Source organism: Macaca fascicularis, chromosome X (assembly GCF_037993035.2).
Source record: "Macaca fascicularis isolate 582-1 chromosome X, T2T-MFA8v1.1".
Taxonomy (NCBI): Eukaryota; Metazoa; Chordata; class Mammalia; order Primates; family Cercopithecidae; genus Macaca; species Macaca fascicularis.
This window is the reverse complement of record NC_088395.1, coordinates 145963136-145984161: the sequence shown is the minus strand read 5'-3', so window position 1 is coordinate 145984161 and position 21026 is coordinate 145963136. Positions and strand designations below refer to the sequence as shown.

Sequence of the window (21026 nt, the reverse complement as noted above, 5' to 3'; positions counted from 1 at the left end):
TTTTTTTTTTTTGGTTTTTGCATTTCTCTTTTTTCTACTGCAATTTTCCACCTTTTGTGCAATTGTGAACAAGGTAACGAAACGCCTCCCTTCCTCAGGAACATCTACTATCTTCATGCTTTCTCAAACTTCCAGCAATCACAGTTTCTCTTGGAGTGAATAAGGTGATTTCCTTTCTTAATGTACCAACTTGCTTGCATTCTCATTTGCCTGACACCATTTTCTGATTCTTTATGAAAAATTACTTCTCATGACTCATTTTATATCTTCTATTGATGCTTAGAGTATTTTGTCATTTTCTTTTAATCATGTGTTCACCTTCCAAATTGTCACACTGGAGAGGAAGTAATTTTTAAAAGCTTGGACTATGGGTCTGTAGTCTTCATTGATCCACGGTATGCAGTAGCCATGGCGTGTTAGAGCTAGTCTGTTCACTAGGACAGGAATGTTTTGCACAAATTTCTCTTTGTTTGATATACTCACAGCACCGGCACAACTCTCAGAGGTGTTCACCAAAAGGATGGTAAGGTTTACTAATCAAACCATATTGACTCATCTTACCATATTACTTATCAGTGCCATTCCAAAAACCCAAGTTTGCCACATACTACTGTTGTCTATTTACTTCTACCACAAAAACAATTCGAGTTGGAGACTTTTTTAGGCCTTTGAATGTATTCATTTGAATGTTATGCATTTACTATATAGTGTAATCATTTGTACTTTTGGTCAGAGGAGTAGTCTATAGGAAATGATTTTTTCTTTTACCTTTTTTTTTAAATATATAATCACCAGGTAGGTTAACCGATTTTCACATGCTTTAAGTATCTTTGCCTCACTATTACAGAGAAATCTGAGCTGTAGAAGGGCATCTGACTCATTATCCGCCAGACCTTCAGTCAGACCTCTTCTTTTACGAACATTCTCAGACGAATCTAATGTATTGTAACAGGTACCTAGTGTTAAACAAATGGGCTGGCTTTAAAAAAACAGATTAACAGCATTATAAAGAAAAAATGAAAATATCACTCTCTAAATTTTCTCTGCTGTTGGTGTGGTGAACTTTACAATATTCTTTGCAAAAATATAAAGATGCATTACTTGGAATATGGGGAAATATGCATTTAAAATTTGCTAAGCCCCCCCCCCCCCCAATAAAATGTTAAACATTTTTCAGAGCCAAATGTTGATACAGCATATTTAATTTGTAAGGGGCAAGTTGTAATGGCAAGGCCATCATGTGAAAATGTTTGTTAATATTGATCAGGAAATATAACTGATTTATAAAGATCATTTGGAAAATTAAAAATAAATATTCCAAAATTGCATCTGTATAATATCAAGCCAATTTAGCATTGCATGTTCTCTTGGGAATTATGTGAAAATAACTAAATGTGTTTGTACTTTCATGTGCTGTGTCTGTGTGTTTGCAGGTACTGTATACACTTATGTCCTTGTAAATGTCTGATCTCCAAATATATATCAATGAATCAGTCTAATCATAACTTTTTTAATGTCAAGTTTTATTCAAGCTAAATGTTTCAACTTTCAGAGGTAAAATCTTTCATAGCCATTCAGGGGGATGCTTGCCTAATGATATAAAATGCTTTATAATAATGTTTCCAAAAATGATTAAATTCACTTTGTAATATATTTCATTTACCCCCAGAAATATTTGGGAGGAATTGATATGCCATGAGAGGGACCCTTGAACTCAGAATGACTTCTTTATGTGTAGTCTGTATTTCCTTCAGGGGGGCCTTTAACAACCCAGACCTCTGGAGGTCTTTTATCCATCCATAGGAATTTAGAGTAATTCATGAACAAGGCTTCCAAGCTTGTCAGCTTAGAAACAACTCTACACAGCTTAGCGCAGGGCCATCTTTCATGCACACATAAAAATTAATGATCATCACTAATAAAATTGTGGGTTAGTTCACTTTGAAGCTAATAATTGCGAGTCCACCTCATAGGCCCGTTTTTTTCAACAGCTGTCAACTCTGCCACCCTCTAGTAAAGAATACAAGTTAAATTAATAGATTGAATCCATTGGTTCTTCTGTCTTCCTGGAGTTCATCAGTCTGCATCTGCACTGTTATTTTAGAAGCAGACTCATTTTACTGCAGTTAGCATCCTTTTACCCATTTTTGAACAACTTACCTGTGTATCTTTTCCCTTAGTAATAAATCCGCTTCACAAGTAACTTTCAAAGTCTTTGACCCCTTTGTCCCAGATTGCCTTGCTCTAAGCTGTGTGATGCATTTTAGCAATATTGTTTCTGGCTAATTTTGTATCCCCCTGGATTGCTCTCTTTAGCTTCGTCTGTGGTTTGGGGGACTGGGCTGGATAGAAGACACCGCTATTGCTTTTGGCCTCTCCAGGGCCTTATCTCCTTCAATGTCTAACATAGAACTGAGGAAGTATTTTTTAAAAACAATTATCTTATTTTTAATGTAGTTATTTCTTCCAGGAATAGATTTTCATGTGGCATTATTTCTCCTCCAAGGACAATAATTCGCAGCTAGTTTAGGCATCTAGTTTGTTCCTTGGTTAGTAAGGAAACTACCTAACTCCTCAATGTGAGTTACATTCTTAATATGAATGGCAACCTCATTTTGGTTAGAGTCGCCATGACTCTGCGGAGCTACCGGAAAACCTATTAGCGGTTCTGGAGAATGTGGAACATAAATAGATATGGAAGATATTCTGATGAACTTCTAGTCCAACCATGGCAAAGGAGGTGTCCCAGAATGGGAAGAAAATAGCATACTACTTAAGACCTTCCACTACTCAGGTTCAAAAAGATTGAGTTTTAGAGTGGAGAATCAGGCTCCCTGTTTTGACATATGACTTCCATTTCTTAACATATTTGACTTACACTTAATGATCAGTTTGTCTGTCATGCACCATCCTGATCATAGCATTTGATGATGTTTAGAGGACAGAGAAGAATCTACAGATTTGATAGGGAAATATCCATGGTTTCTCTTCCAAAAAGATGAAGCATAAGAAAAAAACCAGAAGAATCAGTTGACTCATAGATACGTGATCTACCAAAAGGAAAACTGACTTCCATATTGTAGGGGGAAATGTGCTTCTTTCAGTAAAAAGGAAGAATATTTTCACAATAATCTTCCAAAGCTGGATATATCTTCAGACTTCCTCTGTCAAAATTAACACATCAAGAAAAATAGTAATCTAATCATTCGTCAAACATTTCCTGAGTATCTGCTGTGTGCCAGACACTATACTAGCTGCTGGAGATAAAAGGTAAATAAAATGTTCCTGTTTTCAGGGACCTCCCAGCCTAGAGGAGAAGGGATCATAGCAAGCAAAACCTCTGCTATGGTAAATAATCCCAGAGGTAGAAAGTATTAGGAGAACCCTGGAACAATCCAAAAGCAAAAAGCAAGCCTGAATCTATTCAGCTGACAAATGAAGAAAGGATTAAAATCTGGTTATAATGCCACTCTTTTTTTCCCCTGCATGTGAATAAAACTTGGCACTTTGTTAAGACAGTTGCTTTACTCTCATAACAAAATTTACTACTTATTTCTGAAAATGCTTAACAGATGGTTTCACATTATTAAAATAAGCCTTTTAAATCTGTATATTTTACATTTTTCAGAATCCGAATCTTGAACTGCCTATGTTATTGTCCTACAAGCATACTGACAGTGGTTACAGCTAAAAAAGAAAGCATGAAGAAACAACTACAAAAAGTTATCATCTCAGGATACTTGATATGCAACACACTAAACCACTCTCATGTCTAGAGTTCACGATAAATGTTCATTAAAATACCAAATGATTCTCTTAAGCATTTACAATTATTGTAAGTGGCCTTTATGGCCAAAGCTGTAAGTTAAGAATTATATGAAAGTTGAAAGCAAGAATACTTAGAATTCTGGCTTTAGATAGAATAATATAACTCAAATGGGTGCTCTTTTAACCCATGAACTCTGTGAATGGATTTAAATACAATAGTATAAAGTAGAAGTTATGCAATGAGAATGAATAGATTTTGCTAATATTACTTTTTTTGCCTGGCAGAAGAAATAGACTATTTGGATCACATTTCTTGTTCCTCCTAAATGATCATCTTAATTTTGTTTTTCAAAAGTACATAAGGAATACTTGAAAATACAGAAGGACTAAATAGTATCAATGCATCAGACAAAGTAGTTAATCCCTTCTGTTTACCCATGTGCTACTTATGTCTTGGTAGAATATTCTTGCCAAAAAAAATACCTTGAACACTTATATGGAAAGTGTTAACTTACGGGTATTTTTGTGGGAATAGAAAAAAATTGTTTATTTTTTATTCTTCTGAATTAAACCCCACTTATGGGTGTAAGCCTACTAGACTTGAAAATAAAGCATAAAACATTTCCAATCACTTAGTAACCCCTCAAAGTAGTTAGGAAGTAAACAGATTTTTCCAGTGTTCATTTTACTGGGATCTGCAGTAAAGTGGTTTAAACCATAGTTATATAAAAATAAAGGTCATTCTGAACATTAGCCTTTTATAATTTTATGTGAAGAGGAAGGAAAATAGCTTATTTTAAACTGTTGATGGTTTTTATTTGAAAGAGATTGCATTTGTGCATATATGCAGTGCTTTTTCTTAAACATGGCCAATTTGGAAAGGGGGAAGGATCCACCCCAAAACAGTGGTTCAGCTTGTAGAGCCATGACTCCGTGAAGATGAATGTTGTCTCTTAACTTGGACAGGGAAATGGTTTAACTCTAAACCATGAGACTGACCTTGGTAAAGTCCTTGAGTAGCTGAGCTAGAAGGAAGATTTAGCCTTCTAATTAGCTCACTTGAAACATAAATGTGAAATGTCTTCATTCAATGTTAAACACATACTTTTTTGGATATAAATGACCATATTTATTTGACTGCTAGTTTTTTGTTTTTTTTTTTTTTTTGTTTGGTCTTTCTGGCATGCCTGTACTATTATTAATGTTTATATTGTACCTTGATTTGGAAAAGTATTGGAGTTAATCTGTATTATATTTATATAGTCCATATGGCACATTTGATTCTTCCACATATATTTTATGTTAATGTTTAGGTAGGATTTTTTTCTAAATTCTAGAAAAGAACATAATTTCAGTTATCAGAAGCCATTCCATCATTATGGACCCTTTTTCATTATTACATTTGCTCTCATATATCAGTATTATTTTTGAGCATTTTGTTACATGTCATTCACAACTTACCTAAGTGCGCTGTGTTCTGGTAGCCCGTATTTGAGGTAAGCTGCTGAAAACAAAGTCTCTGTATTCTTTGCCTATTCCAAAGAGCTAAAAAGTCTAACCCAGGAAAGCTTTTGATATTTTGTGCTTGTTTTCTTGTTCTTATGGTTGTTGTTGCTGTATTATTATTGCTGTTTTACATAAAATCTATAGGAACTGTGAATACAGACAAGAGAGCCACAGTAGAGAGGCTTGTTTAATGCAGTACCATTGAAGAGTTAACAGAATAATCTAGTAGAAAAGTAACTGGTTGCATGTAAAATTCTTTCCAGCCAGAAAGAAAGAAAGACAAGGATTAAGGGGGATTTAGAGTTATGTCTCAGCTACACATTACATTGTGACACTGCAGCTCAAATTCAGAATGGCAATGATATATGATATCATGGCCTAGATCCTTGAGAAGCACCTGGCTTTCCTTTTTAAAAGATACTTTACTGAAGAGCTAAAAAATGGCTAGTGTGGGGTTAGCAGATCGAATAACTTGAAATAGACCATGTATTCCTAGCACTACAATGTAATCACCCTATTTGTGACAGAGAAAGGGAAAAAAATGTAATCATAAGATCATCTGCCTATAATTTGAATAATTTTGAGCTAACAAAATGTCTTTGTAACTTTCACAACTGTTGTCCATTGTTTGAGGATGTTACCTACTAAACTGAAAACATTCATTCCATATCTACTACATATACACCAGCAACAATATAAATGTAAGCCTAACTTTGCAAAATTCATAATAATTTAGTGAAGGAATTTTTTAATAACATGCAGTATATAAATGTGCAGATTTTATGCGTGTTGACAAAATCATTTTTCAGCTTGCAAAATGGGACTGCAATATTACATTTTCCACTTAAGCAGTTTTTTACATCTACGTTATTGCTTTCTAAAATGAATGTGAATGCCATCTTTTATGACTGCAACTTGCCTTTTCCATTACAGAAATTTTTGTTTGATGTAATCAATAAACTTTGGTATGATATGATTGATATATCAGCCTCTTTTTTTTTGGAAAGGTCTCGGTTTGACATTAAAATAATGTGGAAGCAATTTGTTGATGGGAACTAAGTTTCTAATTTCTTCTTGACCTGCACAATTAAAAGAAGTTTGACCATTTCTACATGAGTTCAACTGGTATTTTATGGCAATACCTAATTTGGGGAGGGTAAGATATTTGTAGGAGTTTTTAATAACACTGTACCTTGTTACTGCATAGATAAAAGTCCAGCCAAATCAGCAAATACATGTTGAAAGTGTACTTTGTGCTTGGCAGTGTGCTTGATGCCACCTGTGCATTGAAGGTAGCATGTGTATGGTCTTCGTGGTCTGTGTCTTCAACCCATTGAACTCATTTAATTCTTAAGCAGTCAAACATGAAGGGATTTTACGGTAGCTTGAAACTTGGTCCAAAGGTATATGTGTACACATCACTTCCCTACCTCTTCTTACATTGCTCAGCCTGCACCCAAGACCTTGTGAAAGTCCCTTTTCTTGAAAAACCTCACTGTCCTTGACTGCCAAGAAACCAGAGTTACTTCACGGAAACTGGTTTCATTGCATTTCTACATTTCAGTCTCTGTGTTTTGGTAGTCTTTTAATCCTGTTGGTCTGTGATCTATATTTAGTGTGCATTTTCTTCTTTTTCATTAAGTGGAAAATGTGCTGTATTCAGAGGTGAAACCTGAATTAAAGTATCAGCTTCGCCACATTTCTCTCTGAATCCTTTTTCTTTCTCACCTATAAGATGGTGTCTGGCCGGGCAAATAAGGTAAAGAATCAAAATTGCTTTGTAAAATGTCATTTGCTATTCATATGTAGGCATTGTTATTTTTATATTAAGGGTTTTTTATTGCTTAATTTTTTAATGAACGGTTGTCATTTACCACATTTTCACGGATGTCTTAACATGATTTTTAGCTTATTGGAATCAGTCAGTTCAAGCTTCCTTCCCTTCCCCCATCCAGCCTTATGGGGAACTCCCGCTTCACCTCACTGCTTAGTCTGCCCACGGTTGGCCAATACAGTGAGTATTGTGAGGGTCTGAGTGATTTGGCCCCTTCAGCAAGAAGCACAGGCAGAGGTTAAGGGCTGAGGTTATCATTATGGTTATACAGTGAGTGTGTCCATGGGCAAAGTGCTGGATGCATACTAATGAACCCTGAAGGCCTGCGTTCTGAGAGTAGTTGTCAGGGGAAAAAAGTGGACTTAATTATTTTGCAACTTTAAAAAAATTTATTTGACACAATTTTACCAACAACTGATGGGCGAGGAAACATGGGCTCAGTTCCTAGTGCATATACCTATTGTGCTAAAGAAATGTTGCAGGGGCCAGGCTCAGTGACTCACGCCTATAATCCCAGCACTTTGGGAGGCTGAAGCGGGCGGATCACCTAAGGTCCGGAGTTCAAGACCAGCCTGACCAACAGGGAGAAACCCTATCTCTACTAAAAATACAAAAAAAAAAAAAAAAATTAGCCGGGCGTGGTGGTACATGCCTGTAATCCCAGCTACTCTGGAGGCTGAGGCAGGAGAATGGCTTGAACCCAGGAGGCGGAGGTTGCTGTGGGCCGAGATCGCGCCATTGCACTCCAGCCTGGGCAACAAGAGCGAAACTCTATCTCAAAAAAAAAAGAAAAAAAGAAATGTTGCAGTGTGGATCAAGCAAGTCCTCATCTCATGGGCCTTGGGAGTAAGCGCTCAGGCCTGTGGCTGAGAGGAACAGTGCACTCATGGTGGGCCAGAATTCCTGCTGGCAGTGAGTCTGGCCTTGGCTCTTTGGGCAGGGTTGAGCAAAGGATGCACATAACTGAAATACCTGCTGCTGCTTTTGTCTCTTCAGCAGTTGCCAAAGCCCACCTCCTCACATTAGCTAACACACAGCACTTAATACGTGCCAGCAACTGTTCTAACCACTTGACACATAATCATTCCTTTAGTAATTCCAATAACTCTAGGCGATAGCTACCGACGTTTCTTCATCTGACAGATGAGGACACAGTCCCCAAAATACTGAAGGTTACACTGTCTGGTGAAGCCGGAGTTTGAATCCAGGTATTCCGATTAGGGTCTGTGAACTTAACTAGGACACTGTATTTCCTTTTTTATATCACCCCGATGGCATGAATAAACAAGTCATCAAAATGTTAGTATTAAACTTGAGGATATCCTGCACTGGCTTCAAAATTACAAAGATCATAAAAGAGCAAGACTGAGTAACTCTCCCAGATAAAGAAAACAACTAAAACTTCGTTGTGAAAACTAACTGTGGCATATGATCTTGGACCAGAAATTGAACATTAGTGGGATAATTAGTGAAGTTTGACTATAGTATTTAGGTTGTATAACAGTATATAGGCAATATATCAATGTTTTCTGATAATTTGAAATTATGCTGTGAATATATGTGATATATTTTGGGGAATCCAAGTGGAGGTATATGAGAATTGTTTGCACTATTTTTACAACTTTGAAATGATTTCACAATTTTAAGTTAAGAAAGCTAAAACAATGAAGCTAAAAAATATTAATGGGAAAAAAGCATTAAGCTGATACAGAAGACTAGCTAACATCTGCATAGCACTTTACGGAATGCTTTTGTATATACTTTATTTAATTTTCACAACAGTCTTTTGTAGAGATCATTAAACTCCAGATACTTAACATATTAACTGAGGCTCAGATGAATTAATTATCTTGCTAGTCTCCCAGGACTGAACTCAGGTATGACCCATGTGTTTCCTGCTATACTACACTTTGCAGTTTGTCTAGGACTCTTAAAGCATTCCCCATTGGATTCTGGAATGATCAAAAGGCAAGTGTTATTGCAGTCATTTTTGTGTGGGCCCATCCAATGCAGTCAGATACAACCATAGATAGAGTTGTGTCATTGCTTTTAGGGTTGAGGTGAGTGGCCTGAGAATGGCCCAGGCCTAAAGTTTTCCTTTTTCCCCTTTCATCTCATCTGAAGCTGCTGAACTGGGCCTCAGCACCATTACTTATTCAGGTATTTTCCAAGGCAAGTTTTAGCTTACTACCCCTGCTTCCCACCCTTGGAGTGAGAATACAAGAACACTTCTTTAATTTTAATAATGAAATTAATATAAGGAATTGATTACACAGGTAGTATAGCGGAACAGTCCATTGGGGTTTCTGTGAAACGGCCCAGAGATTAGAAGGAGGCAGAGGCCAGAACCATCCTTAGGTTGTGGGGGCAATAGAAGGAAATGTACTTCTGGAGCCTATGGCCTGGTCATTTGGCAGAAGTCGGAATCACTGTGGGCCTATCAGCGGCTGGGGCCACAGCAGAGCCATGGCCACTATTGGAGATGCAGCCTGAGGCAGAAATACCCTGGCTTCTGTCCCCAGGGCTCCAGTCTGCCTTCTATTAGCTAGACTCAGCTCACTCGAGGACCTGAGAAACAACACAAAACAGAGCAAAGAAGTACAAGGAATGTATCTGAGGGTAAAGAGGCCGGGGACTAGCACATCAAGGATTTAAGGAGTCAGGTTCGGATTTATATTCTTTAAGAGTGTGTATAAACATAAAGGTGAAACTTTAAAGGGCTAGATTTCAGCCCCTTTATAAATGTCATTTATATATCTCTTATGAAGAAAAGAAATGCAGAAAAACAAATCTGAAGTCACTCCTGTAACATATTTAGTGCAATACTGATAACTTTTAATGGATACTTGAATTAATGGAAATAGAAGGTCCTTGTATAATTCAGCCTTCTTGATTAGTAATAAAGACACTTAGCATTAAAAAAGACCTAAATAAAGGAGTTAGCATATCATTTCATAGATAAATGAAATTCACCTACATCATATTAAAAATTCAAGAATAATTCAAGCTCTGGATAAAAAGCTGCAATATTAATTGCAAAGGAAATGACTTTCCTTCTTTTCATTCTTCTGCTTCCACTCATGAAATAGAAACTGTCTTCCTGCAGGAAGCATATGGAAGAAGGTTTCTGCCCTCCACTCCTCAATTAGCTGACCGGTGAGACTGGAGGAAGGGGTTACTCCACATGTGTGGTTTAGCCCCACTTGGGCCCTTCCTCTTTCAGAACTGCCAGCTTACAGGCTGATCGCCTTCCTTTCTCCATTCCCAAATCCTTCCTGCAGTATGCTCAGTGCGGGCAAGGAACCAGATAGGCAGAGTGGAGGGGGTGGCTCTAGTTTTCTAGCCACTCAGTCTGTGATTAAATGGATAAATTCAATTCAGAGGGGAAGGAATAGGAAGTCATTTTGGCCTCAGACTAGGCCAAGTTTTAAAATGCATCTTTGCAAATAGTAGATTGCTATTTTGTCTGCTTCAGGCGCTGCTGTATTCTTAGTGCCTAGAGCAATGCTGGGGGAGCATAATGTTTAAAAATATTTGTCCAATACACAAATTGTATCTCTGATGTCTGGCTTATTTCTTGACTGGCTTTGAACTGAGAGGGGAGAGGGATATGACAACTAATACATGGCGCATTTTCCCCTTTATATTCTCCATATTCAAACAGATGGCCAGCCTCATGCTCATTACTTTAGGAGAAGTAATATATGGCACCAGGAAAGCATAAGATTGCCTGCAGAGCTTCTTGGCTTTTCTATTCCATAGACAGATCATTAAGAATGTAGGTTTTCAGAGGAGAGGGGAAAAGGAGTGTCATGGGCATAGAGTGTCTTGGAACTACATGATTACAGAAGCCTTTCCTCAAATTAGAAGAGCAGGATGCCCCAGGCTGCAGGGAGGAGAAATGAGAAAGGATCTTTTAGTGCAAAGATCAGGTCAGACCAATGTTCTGCTGAGCAGTACCTTCAGGGAAACAAGAACAGAGAGGACAGTAGAGGGGTGCCAAGGCAAACAGCATCCTAGTCAGCATTGGCAGAAACCATGCCCCAACATGGCAAGAACACAGCACAGCTTTGGGCCCTGGGACACATGATGCATATAGGGATAATGGACCTCCTGAGTGGTAATGTGTGTGGATGATGATTGAAGATAAGACAGGTGTCCTCCGTCTCCAACACCTTGACACTGCATTAGCTCCAAGAACCATAGAACAACCCTAGTGAAAGGGTGACCTCAGGCCAGATAATTTTCATTCATACATTCACTCATCCATTCATTTATTTAGATACCTCTCCAGAATGGGAGCTAGGCAGGGTCCCAACTGAGTTTAATTTTTAAAATGTATTTATTGAGTGCCTTCTCCCACATTTACTACATTCCTTAACAGCTACCTTTAATATTATTTTTAAAGCATTATCTCTTTCATTCTGCTCTGTCAATTTCTACATCGTTGCATTTGCTAGACAACTGCAATTGTTCTTTGGGGCATTAAATTTTTTTCTTCAGGTCGTTGTGGGTGGAAGTCTTGTTATAATATGTTGCACTCATCTCTGCCTTCATATGCAGAAGGCACAGAATACCACCTCACCTCAATAACGGTGAGTCGTCATTATGGATATCCACTAAAGTACCCGGCAATAAGTACAGTAGTGCCAGCCTTTGTGTCTTCACACTGCTTAGCGTTAGGAGGATATCATATTTCTTTCTGTAGTCTTCCTGTCAGCTCCCTTGCTCTCATTGTCAATATTTAATTTTTGTTACACCTATTGGTCCATGTCTACCTTCTTCCTCTTGACTTCCCCCACAGATTTTTTTAAATTGTAGCATGTAACTGACTAAAAATCCAGAGTAGTATATCAGAACCTAGTATATACTGTTGGACTGTACTGCACTCTCAGGGTAGTGACCTCTTCTTCCCATCCCAGAGTCCCCAGAACCATGTAAAAACCTCTGCAGCTGGCTGGGTAGTCACTGGTTCAAGATATTCCTCTAGACCTCTCTGACCTGCTTCCTGTGTTGAGCCTCTCATGCATGGAATTCCAAAGAGCTAGATTCATTGACCTTGCCATTTATCTTCCCCTTTTGTGGAGACTCCACAGGACACTGCTAATCTTTTTGCCTTTGCCTCCATGCTCCACAGCCTAACAACCCAGGCTGTCTCAAGCTCCCAGGATGCTACAGACCAGCCCTCCAGCTTGCCTTTCTCTTCGGAAAGGAAGAACAGACACTATGTACGAAATGAAGAGGGATACACTCTGGGTGAGGAGGCCCTAAGAATTTTTCTGAATGAAGTTTATGGGCTTTAACACATAGGCTTGGCACCAACCATTTTGTCTGCTCAGAAACGTTCTGATTCTTTGGGGTGTTTGAGATAGTTAATATTGCCTGATAAGTGATTTCTGAGAAGTACTTTGACAATGAATTGTATAATTTGCTCAATTCAGGTGTGGCAAAGGGTCGCTATTATGTAGGGGAGGCAGCAAGATATGGTGGAAAGGATACTAGAAGCAGGGGGATCTGAGTTCAAGTTTTAGCTCACCCATGAACAGGTTATATGACTTTGGGCAAGTCACAATCTCTCTCAATCTCAGTGCTCTAATCTGTAAAATGGGTGTGTATTAGGTTTTTCCAGAGAGAACCGAGAGAGAGAGAGAGAGAGAGAGAGGCATGGAGAGGAGAGTCACAGGGAAATTGGCCCAGGTGATTATGGAGGCTGAGAAGTCCCATGACAGGCCATCTACAAGCCAGAGAACAAGGAAAGCCAAGTAGCATGGTGCAGTCCCAATCCAAAGGCCTCAGAACCAGGGAAACCAATGGTTTCACTCTTAGTCTGAAGCCATAGGCCTAAAAACCTGGTGAGCCATTGGTGCTGTTCTTAGAGTCCAAAGGCCAGAAAACCTGGAGTTCTGATGTCCAAGGGCAGCAGGTGAAGGGTGTTCCGGCTCCAGAAGAAAGAGTGAGTTCTCCTTTCCTCTACCTTTTTGTTCTGCGCCCTGAGCAGATTGGCTGATGCCCACGCACAATGGGTAAGGGTAGATCTTCCTTACTTAGGTACACTGGTTCTAATGCCAATCTCTCTTGTAGGCACCCTCACAGATATACCCAGAAATAATGCTTTGCTAGTTACCCGAGTATCCCTTAATCCAGTCAAGTTGACACCGAGAACAGTTCATCATGGGGGAACATACCTACCCTGTAGTGTGGAGAGAGTTATATGAGATCGTGCATGTTAACACACCTAGCACAGTCCAGGCATGGTGGCTCACGCCTGTAATCCCAGCACTTTGGGAGGCCAAGGCAGGCAGATCACCTGAGGTCAGGAGTTTGAAACCAGCCTGGCCAACATGGCGAAACCCTGTCTCTAATAAATATACAAAAATTAGCTGGGCGTGGTGGCGGGCGCCTGTAATCCCAGCTACCCGGGAGGCTGAGGCAGGAGAATCGCTTGAACCCAGGAGGCAGAGGTTGCAGTGAGCTGAGATTGCGCCACTGCACTCCAGCTTGGGTGACAAGAGTGAAACTCCGTCTCAAAAAATAAAACACCTAGCCCAGATTTTAGCTTTAGCATAAACTATGCACTCAGAAATTGTAAAACATCTTAACAGTTTTATTAAACCGTAAACTAGGAAACAACCAAAAGAAAAAAAAATGCTTTCCCAAAGCATCCAACCTAACCCCATAACTTTACATAGAAGAAAACTGAGGTCCACAGAACGGGAGATGATATGTCCAGAGTCACACAACCAATTAACTACAGAGGCAGGACCAGATGTCATGTCTCTGGAATCAGGAAACAGCACTTTTCCCCTTTTCAAATACTTCCAATGTTTTGAATTTCTATAATCAACAGTCGTTAGTTTTTTCTTCTGTTTTACTTTCCACTTGCTAAACCCAATTTTGCCTCCTGGAACAACACAAAACAAGACTACTTCCTCTTTGACAAGATAGCTTTTCATATATTCCAAGGTTATCCTCATGTTCATTGATTTCTATTCCAAGATCCCATCTCTAATGCTACCAATTCATCCTTTGTATGGCAAGTTCTCCAGAACCAACACGGTTCCAGTCACTTGTCTCTGGCTAGGCTCCCATTCATCAATGTCTCTCTTGAAAGGTGGCACTTAGAGCAGAGTGCAGTATTGCAGCTATGTGGCAGAATAATTAGCTTCCTCAGTCTCTTAACTCTGTTTCTCTTGTGGCAGCCAAAGACTGCATTTGCTTTCTTTTTGTTGTTGTTTTGAGACAGGGTCTCACTCTGTCACCCAGGCGGGAGTGTTACAGTGGTGCAATCTTGGCTCACTGCAACCTCCACCACTGGGGCTCAAGCAATTCTCCTGCCTCAGCCTGCCGAGTAGCTGGGATTACAGGTGTGCACCACCACTCCCAGCTAATTGTTTATGTTTTTAGTAGAGACTAGGTTTTGCCATGTTGGCCAGGTTGGTCTGGAACTCCTGGCCTCAAGTGATCCTCTCGCCTCGGTCTCCCAAAGTGTTGGGATTACAGGTGTGAGCCACTAGGCCTGGCCCTGCATTTGCTTTCTTTATCAGTGACTTCATGCTGTTTGCCCAGATATTTTTTACATAAATTGTTGCCAAGCCATGGGTCCCTACATTACTGTCCTTGGGCGGATGTAACAAATTACTACAGACTTTGTGGCTTAAAATAACAGAAATGTATTCTCTTTCACAGTTCTGGAACCAAGAGCTCTAAATTGAAGGTGTCAGCAGCGCCACGCACTCACTGAAGGTTCCGTAAGAGTCCTTCTTTGCTTCTGCCAGTTTCTGGCGGTTCTAAGTCCTTGGCTCGTGGCTGTTTAATTCCTATCTCTGTCCATCTTCATGTGGCCTTCTCTCCTCCCTTTGTCTCTCTTTTGTGTGTATCTTACAAGGATTCTTGCCATTTAATTTAGGGCCCTGCAGGATAACCTCATATTGAGATCCTAAATTTAATTACATCTGCAAAGAACCTTTTACCAAATAAGATCACATTTATAGGCCCCAGGGATTAGGGCATGGACATATATTTTTGAGGACCACCAACCCACTACAGCTTCCCATCCTCTAATTGTATAATTGATTTTTGGAGCATGAAGGCAGAACTTTTTACTTACCCTTGTTCTAATTTCCATTTCCCAGATCACACTAGCTGGATTAAAAATTGCATCACAATAATAGGAGTATGATGTTTTACTGCTTTTGTGCTTACCTGCTACTGTGGGACCCTTAGTACCCCACCAAAGTCACCTCTTTTGCAGGTTCTCGTTAAGAGCTCATGGACACAGCTCTCTCCATATGGCATCTGAAGCTGTCTTCTGTTTCTTCTCTGCCTCCCACAGTAAGGTATCCGTGGCCACAAAGCTGCTGTAAAGGTGTTCCATGGCTGCCTGATTACACTAATACCACCTTTCACCATGGATACCACCATGCAATTGATGCTCTCTTTCCAGGTGTAGGTGTCATGGGGGGAATCCCCGTCTCCATCTCTTTTGTGATCCCTAGACAATTTCCTTTGTGTTCCCTCCATCTCACACAGATGACCTATAGTGCCATGTTTGTCTAACAGGAGGAGGTACCATGAGGTCTGCTCCCCCGCGGGCCTGAGGCAAAGGACAACCTGAGCGATGGAGACATATGCCTCCTGAAATTGGGCCAGAGTCCCAGGTTATCAGCTTCCATTACTCTCTATGCTTCCCTTTTCGTGTCACTTGTTCAATATCTTCCTTCTCTGTTGGCCTGCAGGCTCCATTGAGGGCAGTAAATAAATCAGTCTTGTTCATCGGTAGATCCTCATTGCCCAGTGCAGTGCCAGCCACACAGTGGGACCCTAAGGAAATGTTTGTTGAGTTAATAAGTGCTGAACAACTAGTGGCACTAAATCACCTGAGAAAAAGTTGTGAGAGTCACAATCTGTCACTCTGTACCTGTACCATTATCTCAAAGCAGTATGGCATGGGAGGTAAGCATGTGGACCCTGCCACTTACAAGTAGGGTGACCTTGAGCAAGTCACTTAACATATCTGTGTGTCAGGTTCATCATCTGTAGATTGGAGATAATATCAGTACCTACATCATATGGTGGTTGTGTGGGTCAACTACATGTAAAATGCTTGGAGCAGTACGTGGCACAGCATAGACCCTATATAAATTTGATTAAATAATAACATCATAATTTATTATCTTACATATTTCCTCCAATTATATTTGTGAGCTCCTTAAGGACAGGGGCCTTGTCTGCTTTTGCTCCCCATATATCCCTCAGTGGCTAGTATAGTGTCTTGAAAATAGTATGACCTCAATATTTGTTGAATGAATGAACAAATGAAACTACTATACTGAGAATCTTTCTCCTTCTAGTAATTAGCCTAATTACTGTCTGTGGGCCTTGACATGTTCCGTAAGTGGCTTCCTTCCTATGAGGCAATTCAGTCCCTTTCTCTGGATCTAGACCTACTGCCAAGTCATCTTTCAGATCTTCTAGACATACTCCCTTATGGATGGATTCTGGAGAAAGAACAATTATAGGTCCAAGTGGAGACATTGCTACGCTGGACTTTAACCTAAATATCCCAATATGCTGAGATATTTAAAATCTTGGTTCTATAATCTCTGGTAATAATGCTACCTCCAAAGTCTGTAGCATCTGCTAATTTTATATACATGCCTTTTAAGATTTGATTCAAACCATCGATTCCAAATAAATAACTTTGTTTGATTGCAATAAATTACACAACTCTATATTGAAAATTGTCTATGGGAAAGAACTAAAAATATAATCATTACAATAACAAGTCAGCAATCATGAATGAGGAAATTCTAGAAGTAATAACTGCTTGTTGAATATATAATAGATAATAGCTAATGTAGAAGGTGGCAGACATTAGTGATTTATACTACTGAAAACTGTGAATGTAATATTGAGTTCAATACTAAATTCATATAAAGAATCAACTTGAGAGTGTAATTTCCTTGTAAGATAGAAGTATCAAAGTCAAATATGTTTTCAGTACAGTTCAGCACGATGCATGTTTGCAGGAGAAATTCTTAGACTTCTCCAATAATTAAGCTCACGTGAGCTGTCATAGGACAGATGACTCTGCTGTTTAAAACAAATTATAACCTTTAAAGATGAACATGTACTACTGAAATCTAAGTATAAATTTGCTTTGCATTTTAATTGAATAGTACTATTATTTAATAGGTGAAGCTGATATGAAGACTTCAGAGTGTTTTTTTAAAATAAAGTAAGAATACATCTTAAATGACAAAAATATTAGGCAAAGCTTATTTATGCAATTTGTCAGTATTTCTGGAAGCTTTAAAAAAGCCTTTTCCTGACATTTAAATTATCTGTTCTATTGGATAATTTTGGAACTTAAAAGGGATGACAAATTTTTATCTTGTTTTTTTCCCATGCCTTAAAGTTGACATGTGTGTAATATTTGGATAGCAATTTTAACTTTCATGTCAATCACTGATGTGTCCTCAAAAGGTGTGTATAACATAGTGTTTGCTGATGGCACATTGAATATTTTCCCCCAAAGATTCTACTTTTGATAATGAGAAATTTTCTGACCATTTGATTGAAATCACTATCTAGTCCAATGTTTAGATGTCAGTGTTTTGGGCTGGGTGCAGTGGTTCACACCTGTAATCCCAGCACTTTGGGAGGCCAAGGTGGGTGGATCACCAGAGGTCAGGAATTCGAGACCAGCCTGGCCAATGTGGTGAAACTCCATCTCTACTAAAAACACAAAACTTAGCTGGGCGTGGTGGTGTGTGCCTGTAATCCCAGCTACTCGGGAGACTGAAGCAGGAGAATTGCTTGAACCTGGGAGGTGGAGGTTGCCAAGATTGTGCCACTGCACTCCAGCCTGGGTGACAGCGTGAGACTCCGTCTCAAAAAAAAAAAAAAAAAAAAAAAGGAGAAAAAGAAATCAGCAGTTTATAAATGAGTAACTAGTTTTAACAAGGGACAAAGCAATGTTGAAGATGAAGCCCACAGTGGCAGGCCATCTACATCAATTTGCAAGGAAAAAAATGTATTTGCACTGTAATTGAAGAGGACCAACAATTCCCAGAAGAAACAATAGCCAACACCATAGATATCCCATTTGGTTCAGCTTACAAAATTCTGACTGAAAAATAAAAGTTGGGCAAACTTTCCACTCGGGCGCCAAAACCATTGCACCCAGATCAGCTGCAGCAGAGTGTTCAATGGCAATTCAAACAAATGGGATCAAGATCCTGACAACTGTAACAGGAGAGGAACACGGCTTTACCAGTACAATCTTGAAGACAAAGCACAATCAAAGCAATGGCTACCAAGTGGTGGAAGTGGTCCAGTCAAAGCAAAAGCAGACCAATCAAGAGCAAAAGTCATGGCAATCGTTTTTTGCAGATACTCAAGGCATTTTGCTTGCTGACTTTCTGGAGGGCGAAAGAACAACAACATCTTTAGCACATCTTTAGGCACAGCTTCAGCAGAAAAAATGCCCAGGAAAGCTTCACCAGAGAGTCCTTCTCTGCCATGACAATGCTCTAGCTCATTCCTCTCATCTAACAAGGGCAATTTTGTGAGAGTTTTAATGGGAAATCATTAGGTATCCACCTCACAGTCCTGATTTGGCACTTTCTGACTCTTTTTTGTTTGTTTCCTAATCTTAAAAATCTATGAAGGGCACCCGTTTTCCTTCTGTTAATAATGTCAAAAAGACTAAATTGACATCATTAAACTCCCAGAACCCTGAGTTCTTTTCTAAATGGCTGGTATCATCATTTACCAAAGTATCTTCGTCTTTATGGAGCTTATGTTGAGAAATAAAGTTTATATTTTAATTTTTATCTTTAAATTTTCCACAAACTTTTTGAAGTCCTTTCATATTTGGAATTTTTAACAATAGAGATATGAAAGAATAAATTCTGCGATTGTAATCTGTTAACCTTATTTCAACACTAGTTTGATATTGAAAGCCTAGACATGTTTTCCTTCACACTTATTAAAAAGCTATTGTCAGTGGGAAATGAGTATGCTTTCATGCTTAGTAAAAAATATGTATTCAAAATTATACACAGTATGATCTCAAAATGACTGAAAAAAAAAAGCCATGATGTTAACTGTGGTTGCCACTGAGTGATGCAATTAAAGCTGGGGTTTGCTTTTCTGTTTCTTTATGCTTTTTCGTAGTTTGCAAGTCTTCCACAATGAGCATGTTTTACAAAAAGTGACAAAATAAAAAATAAAACCTTTATGAATAAAAGTGTAGCAAGTTTGAACAGTTTAGTACTGTACTCCCGTTTCCTATGTACCAGCTTTAATCTGAAGTCCTGTTGTAACTTTGTTAGCAAACCCTTTTTGGTTGATACGGAAATCTGCACTGTTGATCCATAACAGCTGTTCTTTTGTGTAAAACATGGCACAAGTGAAGTGCTATGCCTAACACCAGGGCCGTGATGCCTCTGTCCACTTACAATTTCATTTTCAGACATGGGAAGCTTGCATGATAGAGTAACTGAGTATTGCTTGGCTGCAAATTAAAGACATCGATGTGGGAACACAAGTTCCCTGTGCATTTTCTGAGTGAGTGCTTTCTCAGATGCCTTTCATTATCCATCTCCTCTCAACTCTTCCACTCCCTAACTTCTCTTGTACAGTGGTCAGTGGGGTGGTTTTCTTGTACCTCCACTCTCTGTGTCCTGCGTTGGGAATATAACACCAGTATGATGCCAATTAGTGTTGACAGAGAGTTGGTGAAAAGAGGTGGCAGATATTAAAATGGATAATCATAGAATTCCCAAAAGAATATTTTTAAGACAAGTTGATGAGTAACTTTGTCTTTCTGGTGCAAGAAACAAACCAGAAAGCAAACAAAACCCATAAAAACTATTTGTTCAAATTGTGAAAAATATCTAGCATTATTATATTGTAAGAATAAGTTTAGAAAACTGTTGCACTTCAGGCAAAAGTCCATTTTAGTTGACCTGAGATTTTGCTAAATTCAATAAGAATTTTATTTTTTTCTGATTATACTGATGATACTTGCTCAAAATCAAGCAATACCTAATAATATAAACATAAAAGTCACTTGGTATCACAATCCCCCTGAGGTAACCATATTTTTTTGAATAAGTATATGTATATATACACAACATATATACATATATAATTTGTATATATTGAGCTATGTTATACACACTATAATTTTAAACCGTAAAAAGTCTCATGATTGTTCTATATTAATTAATTCAGATATATATGACTGTTTTAAATAGCTGTGTGGTATTTATTTCATGCACATGGTTTAACTATTTCCTAGTTTATTATATAAATTTCTTCTCCTCCTCCTGCCTGCTGTTATGAATAACATGGCAATGTATTCTGTACAAAAATATTTCCATTCCTGCCAGATTAGCTTCTTGGTGTAAAATCAAAAATGTGGAATTCCTGGGGCAAAAGATGTGCACATGGCAAACTATCTTTTAGAAAAGCTATATCAATCTGTGCCCCCCAACAACAGTGAGCCAGTTTACCCTCCCCATTCGCAACATTAAGTGCTCTCCATCTTTAATCACTCCCCGTAGATCTGGGGTCAGCAACCCAGTCAGCATCTTTAGGGTTGTAGGGAAAAAAAGGTAATGAAGAATGTGTGACCAAGACTATATGTGGCCCACGAAGGGGGACATTTCTATTATCTTAGCTGTTTACAGAAAAAAAAAAAATTGCCAACTCCCAGATTAAAGGAAAAATACTCTTGGTAATATTAGCTTTTCTTTGCTTATTTGTGAGTTCAAATAGATTTTCCATGTACATATGGGTGTTTGTATTTCTTCTTTTCTTCTTTTGTCAATTATACTTCCTTCACCAATTGTCCTATTAAGTTGCTCAGCTTTTTTCCTTTTTTACTCATTATAATTCTGAATATTAG

At 38.7% G+C, this 21026-nt stretch overlaps 1 protein-coding gene across 6 annotated transcripts in view; it reads left to right on the top strand.

Moving 5' to 3' along the window:
• Positions 1 to 6254, top strand: part of ATP11C (ATPase phospholipid transporting 11C (ATP11C blood group)) — a 203760-nt gene extending 197506 nt beyond the window's left edge. For 3 of the 6 annotated variants that reach the window (XM_015443943.4, XM_015443939.4, XM_074029048.1), the window contains 2 exons: positions 848 to 952; positions 3629 to 6254. In XM_015443943.4, the coding sequence (XP_015299429.1) occupies positions 848 to 949 (102 nt within the window). In that variant the 3' untranslated portion in view covers positions 950 to 952; positions 3629 to 6254. The remainder of the gene's footprint in view (positions 1 to 847; positions 953 to 3628) is intronic. The other 3 variants (XR_012429817.1, XM_015443940.4, XM_015443942.4) reach the window with 3 other exon arrangements.
• Positions 6255 to 21026: the final 14772 nt, after the last annotated feature.